The sequence below is a fragment of the Fusarium oxysporum genome, chromosome IX (assembly GCF_013085055.1).
Source record: "Fusarium oxysporum Fo47 chromosome IX, complete sequence".
Lineage (NCBI taxonomy): Eukaryota > Fungi > Ascomycota > Sordariomycetes > Hypocreales > Nectriaceae > Fusarium > Fusarium oxysporum.
Window position 1 is genome coordinate 2,676,610 of NC_072848.1, and position 12,575 is coordinate 2,689,184.

The 12,575-nt window shown below is 47.7% G+C and overlaps 5 protein-coding genes across 5 annotated transcripts; 3 read left to right on the forward strand and 2 right to left on the reverse strand.

Moving 5' to 3' along the window:
• Positions 1–17: 17 nt before the first annotated feature.
• FOBCDRAFT_323217 (pectin lyase fold/virulence factor) lies at positions 18–1,152 on the reverse strand (the record flags this gene model as incomplete). The annotated part of the gene is made up of 3 exons (XM_031190588.3): positions 794–1,152; positions 500–744; positions 18–443 (listed from the first exon to the last, which is right to left on the reverse strand). The coding sequence occupies exons 1-3, from the start codon at positions 1,095–1,097 to the stop codon at positions 18–20; spliced, it is 975 nt and encodes a 324-aa protein (XP_031034573.2). The 5' UTR covers positions 1,098–1,152.
• Positions 1,153–3,799: 2,647 nt separating this feature from the next.
• On the forward strand, positions 3,800–4,860 carry FOBCDRAFT_264396 (pectin lyase fold/virulence factor; the record flags this gene model as incomplete). Its single annotated transcript, XM_031190589.2, has 4 exons — positions 3,800–4,202; positions 4,248–4,345; positions 4,393–4,554; positions 4,603–4,860. The coding sequence occupies 4 exons, from the start codon at positions 3,800–3,802 to the stop codon at positions 4,858–4,860; spliced, it is 921 nt and encodes a 306-aa protein (XP_031034574.2).
• Positions 4,861–6,834: 1,974 nt separating this feature from the next.
• On the forward strand, positions 6,835–7,769 carry FOBCDRAFT_298826 (Isochorismatase-like protein). Its single transcript, XM_031190590.3, has 3 exons — positions 6,835–6,977; positions 7,026–7,173; positions 7,223–7,769. The coding sequence occupies exons 1-3, from the start codon at positions 6,882–6,884 to the stop codon at positions 7,705–7,707; spliced, it is 729 nt and encodes a 242-aa protein (XP_031034575.1). The 5' UTR covers positions 6,835–6,881; the 3' UTR covers positions 7,708–7,769.
• A 745-nt stretch (positions 7,770–8,514) lies between these two features.
• On the forward strand, positions 8,515–9,528 carry FOBCDRAFT_145060 (uncharacterized protein; the record flags this gene model as incomplete). Its single annotated transcript, XM_031190591.3, has 1 exon — positions 8,515–9,528. The coding sequence occupies one exon, from the start codon at positions 8,515–8,517 to the stop codon at positions 9,526–9,528; it is 1,014 nt and encodes a 337-aa protein (XP_031034576.3).
• Positions 9,529–9,797: 269 nt separating this feature from the next.
• Positions 9,798–11,180, reverse strand: FOBCDRAFT_143761 (fungal-specific transcription factor domain-containing protein; the record flags this gene model as incomplete). Its single annotated transcript, XM_031190592.2, has 1 exon — positions 9,798–11,180. One exon carries the CDS (start codon positions 11,178–11,180, stop codon positions 9,798–9,800), a length of 1,383 nt encoding a protein of 460 aa, XP_031034577.2.
• Between the last annotated feature and the right edge of the window lie 1,395 nt (positions 11,181–12,575).

Genomic DNA, 12,575 nt, shown 5'->3' on the forward strand with positions numbered 1-12,575 from the left:
GCGCTCTCGTGAACCCCTTACAGCTTCTGACCAGCAGTGCCAGGAATAGTGGAAGCAACCTTTCCGGATCCCAGAAGTGTAACCTTATATGGAAGCGAAGCAGAAGTGAGAGTGCCCTTAGGAGCAGAGTTGACCGAACCACCGAGGTTGACATCCTCAACAACAGCATAACCAGTCTCCTTGGAATCAGCAAAGAAAATAGCGCGCTCAACAGAGTTGGCGAAAGCAGAGCTCTGGACGAGAACTTGAGCGCCCATGCGGGTGTTGACACCGGAAAGAAGAATGCCGTCCCAGTAGTTGTTGACGATGTGGACGGTAGCGAAGCGGATGAGGGGCTGGCGGCTGCTGATGTTCTTCCAGTAGTTGTTCGCGTAGGTGATGTGGAGCTTGCCCTTGTCCTCTGAGGCGTTGCTGTCGGAGTGGCCGATCAGAGAGCCCTTCCACTGAAGCCGAGGGTCAGCAAACAACAATATTTGGCTTAGAAACGAGGTCAACTTACGTGATCGTGGAAGTAGGTGTTGGAGACAGTAATCCAATCAGCACCATGGGAAATGTCAAGAAGACCATCAAGATCGTCCTTTCCAAGACTCAGATCACCGGAGAGGTCGCAGTGATCAACCCAAACGTTAGTAGACTCATCGATACCAATAGCATCGCCGTTGGAAGCATCAACCTTGGCGATCTTGAGGTTTCGAAGAATAACGTTCTTCTGGCGACGCACATAGAAGCCAACACCAGTGATTGCTACAAATCATCAGCTCAGACTACCCCAACAGCAGGAGCGTTGACTTACAGCTTCCGGCAGCACCAATGATGGTCTTGTCAGATGCAGGTCGAACTCTATCGCTGCCTGTCAACTTGCCAGAGACGATAATGGTGAGAGGTTCGGTGCGCTTAGCAGCTTCGATGAGAGCGGCGACTGTAGTGACAGTGACAGTCGAGCCCTTGGCACCGCCAGTGGTTCCGCCGTTCTGGGTGCAGTATCCGACGGTGCAAGGCTCTGCAGCTTGGCGCTTGAGGAGGGCATCGCGGCTCTCAAGTGGAGAAGCAACTGCCAAGGTGGCAAAGAGGGTAGTGATGGCTGAAGTGAACTTCATGATGCTGGTTGTTTCCGAAGTCTTGTGTAAGTCAGGATAGTCACTTATGGGAAAGCCGAAGTCGGATGGTTTCAATAATTTAGATATTATTATCTCGACTTCTCAAGAGGTCTTTATAGAATTTCATCACTCTCATTAAACTTCAAACACAACTATTCCTACTGGTAGCACGCAAGACACCAATCCCCAATTCAGAATTCGGACCCCGGAGTCTATGCTTCGATTGCCTTTTCTGGAGATGCCATCACGAGCCTCTCACAGCGTCTATTGGAGTATGAATGCATTGTCTGAGTACAGAACCTTGCATCGTGAAGGTATGTGAAACATTCAAGTCTGGATGATGTTGCAATCGGAAAAGATCGATGTCATAGATGGTTGTCATTGGTGGAATTGGCTGGGCTGAGAGGCCGTGGTTGGTGGATGATCTGGAAATACCCCGGATTGTGACGATCTGTCATCCACTGTCATTACCGGCAGTGACTTGTTAATCTGGGGTAACGATAAAGGGAAATTCTTGGCGGTCAAGAAATATTCCTCTCGAGCATTCGATCCTTCATTAGAGAACGTTCAGCTGATAGAACCTTGCATTCACTCCTCATTCCACGAGTTCACTGTTGACATCGAGCGGCTGGCCGAACACAAATCTAACACCTATGGATTATCCCAGCTCAACGTTTAACGTAATTATGCATAAACTCCATCTCCGGAGCTCGATCATGAGACCAAAATCGTACATACCCCAAAGTTTCGAATGTAAATTGTGGGGGCACCAGGTAGCCTTCGGTAATACCATCATGCATGGGCTTTTCCATCTGTACGGAAAAGGCGAGTGAGCAGCAGTTCCCCCAATGTTTGAGATGTTCCTCGAATCATGCGATGGAGTAGAAAGAGTCATTTGTCGACGTACTGCCGTATTAAATCATTGATCCATTGCACATTTTGGGGGTTGTTTCGCTTTTACTGTCCAAATATATTTCGGTCAAGAAAGATATCTACCGCTGCAACAATCACCCGAAATACCGAGAGCACAGCCACACAATTTGATGACCGCCATGATCATTATCTAGGCCTTAGGAAGTCAGAATGAATCTAAAGATGCTCGACTCTTATTTTAGTTATAGGTGACTAATTTGCGAGAACCTACGCATGAATAGGTATGGAGTTCCTACACCACTGTGATACGGTGATAAGGCTGAGGGGACTGAGCTTTGAAAGAATCTCCAGCCCGAAAACAAGGTAGAGAACACAAATTAGCAAATATTGGCATTACAAACCTTCCCCTCACTGATGTCTAAGATGTGGCTTTGGCTCCTTGCACTACAAAACAAAATTCGTCTACCATGGCTCCGACAGTCCCTTCGACTGAGTTTCATTAGCTGGGATGCCAATTGAGCGTTTCCTTCTAGAATACCGCTACTAGGTATACAGATATTGTGGCATGTATACCCACTATTAAAACCTGGGGTCAACTCCATTCACGTATCTGGACAATCCTAACCTATCGAGGGGAAAGTGATCCAGGCCAATCGGTTGACAGCCTCTCCTGTCAATCAGTAGATCTACCCAAGGTGCAGAGTCAATGGAAAAATGACTTGGGACCGAGAATACCAGCAGAACGGAGCTTAGTAGGTGTCAAAAACCCGAACGGTCTAATGGTGCCTGGAGTTCAGGTAACTTGACCACTAAACGCTCTGGTAGAGAGGATGAACTGCTGAGGGCAATGTCACGAAGCTGTTAGGACTTGAATACGTGAGGTCAAATGAGAGGCCAAGCACCTCTGTTTCCAATTTGATGTTGAATGAAGATGCCAACTTGAGACTCCAAGATGAGACCCTGCCTTCATGCAAGCAACAAAGGCAGAAGCAGAGCCTCTCACTGCTGACGATATCCAATTAGTCCTTCTAATGGAGTCTTGAGAGCCGTTTATTATTAACCTCCAAATAATGTGATTGTCCTGGTTCAATATCGCTCAGGGGAAGTTTGGGGGTGATCCCAGCCCCGCACATGCAAGCTTTCAAGGTTGAGCACAGTTCCCCCACAAATGCTTGATCGAATCAACCCGGACTGTCCAACAAGTATCCCAAGCTAACATGTACTAAGAAGCGGGAGCGAAATTTATGGTTAATCAGACCCAGCCTATTATTTCGGGTCCGTGACTGGTGGAATAGCTGGCCCCCAGACGGAGGAATATAGAACCACAAATCGCCTTCTGCCAGAGGTTCGATTAAGCTTACCCCGCGTCTTCCCTTCCCCCACAGATGGACCATGAATCTACGATACAAACGAAGCCTTCAAAGAAGCCTAAATTAACAACCCCGGATTTTACAGCATCTGGAAAAGATGCCAAGAAGAAGATCTTATGTTTGCTGCACGATGATTCATGGAAACATGTCCTTGGTGTTGACATGACATGTTAACTTAGAGTCTTGGCACCCAGCGAACCGAGCGAAGGACCAGGCTAATGCCATCGGCTCCATACAAAGCGGTGAAATGTTATGGCAGACACTAAGTCTGATTGGTTGATGATGAACTGAGGTTGGTATGTTATAGCATGGAGTGCTTATTATCCATATCAGCCAAAAACATATATAAGCAGCAATTTCATCCTATTCTCTACCTATCTCATCTCTTGCCAATACGTTTTGAGCTTGTACTCTTGCCTTTGACCCTTACCAGGACTGAAGTCGCATCTCGAATCCATCATGAAGGCCTCACTACTCCTATCTCTCCTCCCCGTCGCCCAAGCCGCCGTCATTGACACCCGTCAGTCCAAGACCGGCGATGGCAAGCAAGGTGACACCGACGCCACCCAAGGAGATCTCAGCCAGAGGCCACCACCACGCTTCCCCTTCCCCATTACCAAGTTCCCCGTCGCCAAGGAGACAGTCGTCCTAAAGAATGCCAAGTACATCATGCCTGGCGAGGTCTTCGATGGCAAGATGAAGCGCTATGAACGACCTGAGGGAAGCTGTAATGAACAAGCTGAGGGCACTGATGCTGATGCTGTGTTCAACTTATTGCCTGGTTCGACTATTCGAAATGTCATCATTGGAAAGAACCAGGCTGAGGGTATCCATGCTTTGGGTGATGCCTGGGTTGAGAATGGTGAGCAGCTTTATTTGTCTTTGGGGCTTCTACTAACTTGTGCAGTTTGGTGGGAGGACGTTTGTGAAGATGCTCTCACGTCCAAGGGCCTGAACACCCAGTTGAGAGTCATTGGCGGTGGAGCCCGAAGCGCAACAGATAAGGTATGCAAGAAGTATAGCGAGAACGCTGATGTTCTAATGATTCGCAGATCTTCCAAGACAACTCGCTTGGTGGCAAGTACAACATCACCGGCTTCTACGCTGAGGGTTTCGGAACCTTCTACCAGTCTTGCGGCAACTGTCTCAACCAAGCCAAGCGCAACGCCACGATTCAGAACGTCATTGCCGTTGACGGTCTCAGAATGGGCATCGTAAGAATCACTTCCACCATGAACCTCGAATGTTTCTAACAGTTTTAGATCAACCCCAACTACGGTGATGAGTTCCGTCTGAAGAATGCTCAAATCGACAACGTCACCAGCATTGTTGACAAGGAAATCGGCAACAACGTGCAGACTGTTCCATACTATATCGGAAACGGGCCCGATGAGAAGTATGCTTTGTATAACGAGACAAGGGATAACATTACAAAGTTCAAGGGCAAGATTACGAATGCGTATGAGCCCGAGGATCCTTATGAGTGGCTTGAAGAGTTCTGGCCCGAGGGCTTCAACTAATCCAGTCAATGATGCATAGGATACCCGCGAGGACGGAAGGCGAGAAGAGCCAACCTAATGTTAATGAAATAGGTGTCGGTAGAACTTGTACTCTTGCCTACCATTTGGAACAAGTTCTGTTTGGTGAGATTCACAATAGCAAAATACGAGATAAAATCATTACGTGCCACAACTTGGGACTAATTTTATATTCTTACTTCCTCAGGCTTATTAGTCCTTCTTAAATTAGCAAAAAGGGTTTTTTCCCCAGAATCTAGGCACAAAGAGATCCTCTATTAAGCAAGTTCTAGACTCTTTCTATATCAATGCAGGATGCTCACACTTTATACTTAAAACATTAACCCTCGATTAAGAATTTATGAGGGCGGTGGCAAGCGAAGGGGAATTAAACAACTGATAGAAGGCACAAGCGAAATTGTCACCAGGTCGTGTACAGCTCTTGAGGAAAGGACTTCAGGCCCTCAAGAGCCTTTGGAGGATTCAAGAATGTCAAATAAGAGCACATATTGAACAAGTCACTATTTGAAAGGTTTATTAAGTACGTTAACCGCTCTAGATCTAGGCTACTATCTCGGGGCTAGATTCAAACTTCGACACTATCATTTCGGGCATGCATGTTTTCTATACAACAGACAACTTTAACCCTAGGAGCAATTTCTTCGGATAGCTCAAGAATTCGTCAATGTAGACATCAAGTTTCTCCAAGTATTTGAGCCAAGTCTGACTGTCTTGTCGATATCCATTTTGTTGATTCGCAACGCAATAATCTTCCTTGGAATCGACCTCCTACCCTACTGTAGACCACGGAGAGCATACATATCTATTCAAGAGAAGATGTGTTCTCTTTATGCGATTTGTTTACAACACTGGAAAGGCCAGATGCTAAAGTTACATATCACTATATATATGATGATGTTGACAACAATATTGGAGAACGCATATACATAGATCTTTTGAATGTTCAGGTAGCAGGCTAAAGCGAACATTCCTATCCTACAGCTTATTCGTCATATCTAAGCATTCCAAATCACTGGGATTTGTCGCTATATCGTCGGGTTACACAGAACGGTGATGTAACGTGAACCCTCTTCAGTATTTGTCACGCAACAAAATAATGTCACTGGAGGACTTGTCCTTCAAGGTCTAACGTGGTCCGAAATGTCCGAGTGCTGCACAACACATGCATAATATCATCTTGTATCGATAAGAAGGGCCTAAGGGTCCTCATCCATGACAATATCTTCCCCGCCTAACCATTACACTACTGACTCAGAAGAGGGGCAATTGACACTCAACTGCAACTTGCATTGGACAAAGAGTATTATCAAAGCATGCGTCAGTGAGTAGTTTCTCACCGAGGCCTTCAAAAAGTGCCATCGCTTCAATCCGCCAATCGGGACATCGGGATCCCTGTCCAGCTCACCAAGGGTCTGGCATCAGTGCCGACCCGCAACGATAACATCATCAAGCCACGAAAAAATAACCTCAACTCAACGGTCAATAAATCCCCGACTAGACACTAACCGTCGGTAGATCTCCATCTTTTCACATCGCCGTAACATTCGAACTGGGGTGTTTTGCTGAGAAAGATGGTGACTACAGCTTACTAAACCCTGCGTGAAGCGGGGACTGCATGATGACAAACCCGCGCCAAAGGCTTACGGTACACCTTCAACTGGGTCTTGCAGCGGGCCGACCTTATGCATATTCGTATTGCTTCTCGTGGCGCCGTGGTGGCTTGGGCCAATATGCGTGAGGATAGCTTCGGCCGACTGAGGCGGACTTCATTTCCGACTGTGCATTTGGGCATGGATTGGCGTTGGAATCAAGGGCCTTTCACTCCAGGATCTTACAGCATGCAAAGATTGCAGTATGCAGAATTCAGAACGTGCATGTGAAGTATTTGAGGTTGAGTTCTTGAGTATATATAGCTGGATATCAACCCGAGTTAGAGGAAGTTCGTCAGGTTCAACAGCCATCTCACAGCTCCAGTACCAACCAGCAACCCAAGGCTTTCGACAATGAAGTTCAGTGCCATTATCGCCGCTGGCGTCCTCTCTGTTTCTGCTCTTGCTAAGAGCGGTTACAAGTATGAGCGCCTTGACAAGAACGATGCCGTGAGTTATCCGGCACCATCTGTTACTTCATGATGCTAACAGTTTTAGGTTCTCCTCGTGGTCGATATCCAGGAAGGCCTTTACCAATTGACCAGAGATTGGGATCCTACTCTGTATCATCACCAGTCTATGGCTCACGCTGCTCTTGGTCAGGCTTTCGACATGCCTGTTATCCTGACTACCTCCGCCGATCAGGGTAAGCCCTCAACCCTGTCTTATCTCAAAGATTCTTACTGACGACTCAGGCCCCAACGGTCCTCTCATGCGAGAGATCCGCGAAATGTACCCCAAGGCCCCTCTCGTCCAACGCCAAGGCCAAGTCAACGCCTGGGACAGTGAAGAGTTCCGCGACGCCGTCAAGGCCACCAACAAGTCCCAGGTTATCCTCGCTGGCATCACCACCGACGTCTGCACCACCTTCCTCGCTCTCTCCCTCCGTGATGCGGGTTACTCCGTCTGGGCCAACATGGAAGCATCCGGCACTACAACCCCTCTTATCCGTGATATTTCCAACGATCGCATGCGCGATGCTGGTGTTCAGGTTGTGAGCTTGTTCTCCATTGTCTGTGAGCTGATGCGTGATTGGAGGAACAAGCCTGGTGCTAAGGAGATCTACCCTTGGCTTGGACAATACTACCCTGCTGCTGGTTACATGGCGCGTGGCCATGCTGCGGCTATTACTAACGGCACTATCCAGCCTGGTGAGGATGGATATACTCACTATCCTTAGAGCTAGATTGATTTCTGGTATTGGCAGTGTCGTTGCCTAGATGGATAATGACTTGCTCTGGGAGCTGGCTTGAAAGGCAGCTGGATAGTCTTCAACTCCCAAAACAACCATCTCTGTCCCCATTTGGAGGAGATGGTTTCTTATAGACTTTGCTTCATTCTTCTTCAACTTTAACAATGAATACACGATCATTGATTCTAGACTTCCTTTTCCCTACATAAGTGACTCCGTTTGACTAACATGCCTAAAAGTCTACGCATTCTTCGAACTCGCCCGACGGCAACAATATGCAAGATAACGGTCAGTAAAACATTTGCGATCACGAAGCCTTTATTACGCCGTCGGATTATAAGTCTCACCATGTATTCCGCTCTCATCAGCCCACGGATGACCAAGCTCTGAAGCGCCGCGGGGTCCGATCTGCCCCATGAATCACAACCCTCTTGAATGAGGGCGAGAAATCATGAGACCAGGCCTATCAGGGCATTCCTGATGACGGCCGCGAGCACAAGTCAGATATGACTACTGCCAATGATTTAAGCTTAACAGAACACCTAATGGCACGGAATCTGACATCTCGGTCTGTATTGGTAGGCCGCCAATCAGACCACCTTAGCCAAGATGACAGCACCTGATCATGTGCCACCAACACGTTGTCGTCAGCCATAACCCCAAAGACCAGCAACTCTATAAAGTCTCGCTAACGGCACTGATGCAATCTTAGATCGTGGCCCATAATTATCATACTTACCAAGAGTCAGTCTAGAAATTGCAGCTATGGCATCGAATAGCACGCTCCCTCTCACCATGTGCGCCACACAATGGCGCTCAATCAAAGGCGGCATCGACAAGAACTTAACCCTCATCGCCGACGCGAAGCTCCCCAAGAATGCTTCATCGCTTCCTAAAGGAAAAACCCTTGTCAGGGTCGCATACGCATCGGTCAATCATCTCGACTACAAAGTCGCTGAGATGCCTCTCACTAACTTCATGTTCTCCAAACCCGTCACGCCAGGTCTTGACTTCTCCGGCACCATAGTCTCCACGACACTGGATGAGTTTCAGTCCGGTCAGAAGGTATTTGGAAGAACAGAGCTACCAACTGGTGGAACTCTTGCAGAGTATGTTGTTGTTGGGAGCAAGGGAATGGCACCGTTGCCAGATGGTGTTGAGCTTAGAGATGCAGCTTGTTTGGGGATATGTGGCACAACGGCTTTGCAGTGCATGTCGCCATTTGTGAAAGAGGGGGATAGGGTGTTTATTAATGGTGGCAGTGGAGGTGTTGGAGTTTTTGCGATTCAAGTTGCCAAAGCTTTGGGGTGTTCCCATGTCACGGTCACTTGCTCCGCTTCGAATGCCGAGTTCTGTCGAAGCCTTGGTGCTGATGAGACTATTGATTACCAGTCTGAAGATCCGATTGAAGTGCTGAAGAAGAAGGAGGATAAGTTTGACTTCATTCTCGACACGGTCTTCAACGATCCAGATCTCTACTGGCAGTCCCATCAGTATCTCAAACCCGACGGCCAGTATGTTTGCGTTGGTCTACCACCACGCTTTCAGACCTTCAAATCCCTACTTACTATCAACCTGTTACCGAGATGGTTGGGTGGTGGGAAGAGAAAGTTCAAGTATCATTCTGTGACGGCGAACAGGAAGGACTTTGGGCGGGTTGCAGATTGGATGAAGGATGGGAAGATCAAGGCTGTTATTGAGGAGGAGTTTGGGCTGGAGGATGCGGGGAGGGCGTATGCGAGGTTGAAGGAGGGGAGGACGAGAGGGAAATTGGTTGTGCGTGTTGGAAGTGAAGCTGTTGTTGATTGATAAGGTATGATTGGATCATGGAGGTCATGGAATGACCTGACCAAGGGAAATATCGAGATGGGACTTTTGAGGGACATGCTACGATCATTTTGGGTATGGAAAGAAGAATAATGATGGCAAAAGGCTACAATGGGTTATCACTACTGGTAATGGGATCTCTAATCCAAATTGAAGAGAGAATTATTATTTCGGCACCGGGAAGACGATTTTCATGAACCCAAGCTTCCTATATAGACTCCGCCTCCAACGCCAGTAGTATACAGACGAGCTCAGAGAATAATAGCCTGAGGATTCAAATTCGAAAACATCTGATTCCACATCATATCCTCCTCAGGCGCTCGTTTCCAAATATCCTCCAACACCGCGATGACTGAATGGACCGAAGCAAATCGTATCTCATCATAAATAAATCCTGCAAGACCACGCACTAGACGCTGTTGCTTTGGGCATTGTGAGTGCGCTCCTGCTATGCAGATAGGTAGTACAGCGCAGTTGAGAATTTTCGACGGTTTCTGGATACTGAAGATACAGTCGAGACAAGATTGGGTATGTTGCTGGACGAGGGCATGGTTTGCTGGTAGACCGCAGACAGCTCGGTACAAGTAGATCAGTGCGGCATGCTGGAAGATGCGAACAAGGCTAAAGGCTTGTGCTGATTCTGTGTCGCATTCGGTTGACGGTGTATTAACAGGTGATGAACGAGGCGACGTCAAATCTTCAATAGCCAATGAAGCATATGTCGGCCTCAAAGCCGCTTCGAAGATGCGTATCCTCTCAATCGAGAACTCTTCGACCATCCGTGTCGTCGCATCAAGATAAAACGCCATACTCGAAATTTGCTGAAAGACCGTTGACAAGGAGCAATAACCTTGTGTATCTCGTCCCCACCAAACAGGTCCTCGGTCAACGACCTCCCAGATCGCCGGCGGGAATGATGGTGGTTTTCCTGTAAGCATAGCGCTTGTGAGATCTGTCGTCGCAAATTCTGATAGCATCATATGAAGCGGATCCTGGCCTGTACCTAGTACAGTGGTCATGCCGCCGAGTTGGTTGACGATGGCCAAGACTCCGTCTCTGTGACTTGACGTCGATGCTGATGATTGCGCGCATTCGAGGAATCCATCATGGAAGTAGAGTAACAGCACCGCAAATAGCAACGTCTGCAAAGGACCATCTTCTTTCGAACAACATCCATCGACCTCTTCTCTCAGCGCAGCCAAGCATTCCATCCTCTTCACGTTCAAAATACTCCGACTGTTCCGTCCATCCTGCAACCACCGATGCGAATCAGCAAGAACACACGTCGCAAGTAACACAACACGATGCTGCAGCGCAACAAAAGTAGGTGGCGCACAAGGTTTCGAAGCAGTCGTCAACAAAGGCCAGAACCTTCCGTGAAAGTAATCCAACGAGCGCTTCTCGTATACTGCTAGTGACGCAGCGAGTTGCTCATCGCGCGTGGTAATCTGATATATCGCCGGGACCGTAACAGCAGGCCGTGTACTCCAGCGAATGAGCCGTTCGTTATAATCACATGCAGCTCCGACTTTGGCGCAGCGCGAACAGGTTGGTTTTGCGAGATCGCATTTAATTCTGCGCTTTTTGCAGGGCCAGCATGAGCCCTCTACTACACGAACGCGAGTCTTTGGCATTGTCGATAATTGTATTCGGGGTTTGATAGTTGGAGGGTAAAGTTGGGGATTCGCTGGTCGTTGGTATTAACGTTGTTGAGATATGCCAAGGCCTGAAACAAGTCACGGGCCCAGCGATCCGGAGGCAGATAAGGGAGATTGCGCGGGGAACAAGGTGAATGTCCGGCCAAGCCTCCGCAATTCAAGCCCCGCTTGAGAATGGGCAATCTAGTTACTTGTTTGAGATTAGTGTCTGATATCATTGCGAGTCATGGTTGGTTGGCTGAGCGGGGTTACGGGTTTAAGTGCTGAATGATTGGCCCGGCTTTAGAACGGACGAGTCATGGTAAGGGTAAGGCGTAGGGTAGCTAAGATCAATGTGGATTCGGGGAAATGGATGTTGGTGTTAGTTTAAAGCTTTAGAGAATGGTGAAAGATATGGATTGAGTCTAAGTAAGAATTATAACAACTCTTGTTTCAAAATCTGTTATCATCACTGTGTTTATAGCTCTTCTCCTTGGCAACTTGCCACATGAACAACAGCAAGAACTACTACGGTCTGTAAAATAATATTGATCGCCCATCATTATAGTACAGAGCCCGTCCATGTAATCTTACACCTGCCGCCATTGGGAGACATGGAGGATTGTGATAATACGTTAATCGACTCGAATCGAGGGCAGAGTGGGATGCTCATCGACTAGCTGTTTACCACGGAAGCCCTCAAGCTCCATTGAAACAACCTGTGTCTAATTATCATCTAGTTGATCAGTTTTCTTGCAATTGGAAATCATCTATATAAAGTAAAAGAACAATATAATTTTCCATCTAGAACTATATGTATTTTCTATCTCTTCTTAAGATGGTATGGTTAGCATCGGACGCAACTATTGCTATTTGCTCTGGAACCATCAGATGCACCGTCCAATTCTCTGATCTTGGCGGTTACAAGACCTCCGGTATATTTAGAAGTGACTTAGAGGCCCAGGTGACTCAGAAAGCCGCCGCTTTGACAATGGCTGACGCTGATGCTCTGGTGCCTGAACCAGATGGTGACTATGTTGGCAAAAGCTCACTGATTGCGAGTTGTAACTGTAGTTTTCTGGCACTGTAACTTGCATAACATACTGTGTGTGATGAGCGACGTTGAAAGTCCTGACATCATATTAGCCCCATTGGCTATTTTCCTCTGCAGGCAATAACACTGAACCGCACCACCGCAGCGCCCCAGTAGCTTCACCTGACAGTGGGCAACCCATTTCCCTATCGCACACACGGAAGAGGGGTTCAGCGGGGAAGGTGATATATGTCGATGGATGCACATAAGTGGCACAGAATGGGGCTATTCACATATTCCGGGTCAGCGGAGGAAGAGCCCAGCGGCCCGAGCCGTCAGGAATCAGCGTTTATTATGGC

Coding starts and splice junctions, on each gene's coding strand:
- FOBCDRAFT_298826 (XM_031190590.3), top strand. CDS start 6,882: ATGAAGTTCAGTGCCATTATCGCCGCTGGCGTCCTCTCTGTTTCTGCT. Junction 6,978..7,025: donor GCCTTGACAAGAACGATGCC/GTGAGTTATCCG, acceptor TAACAGTTTTAG/GTTCTCCTCGTGGTCGATAT. Junction 7,174..7,222: donor GACTACCTCCGCCGATCAGG/GTAAGCCCTCAA, acceptor CTGACGACTCAG/GCCCCAACGGTCCTCTCATG.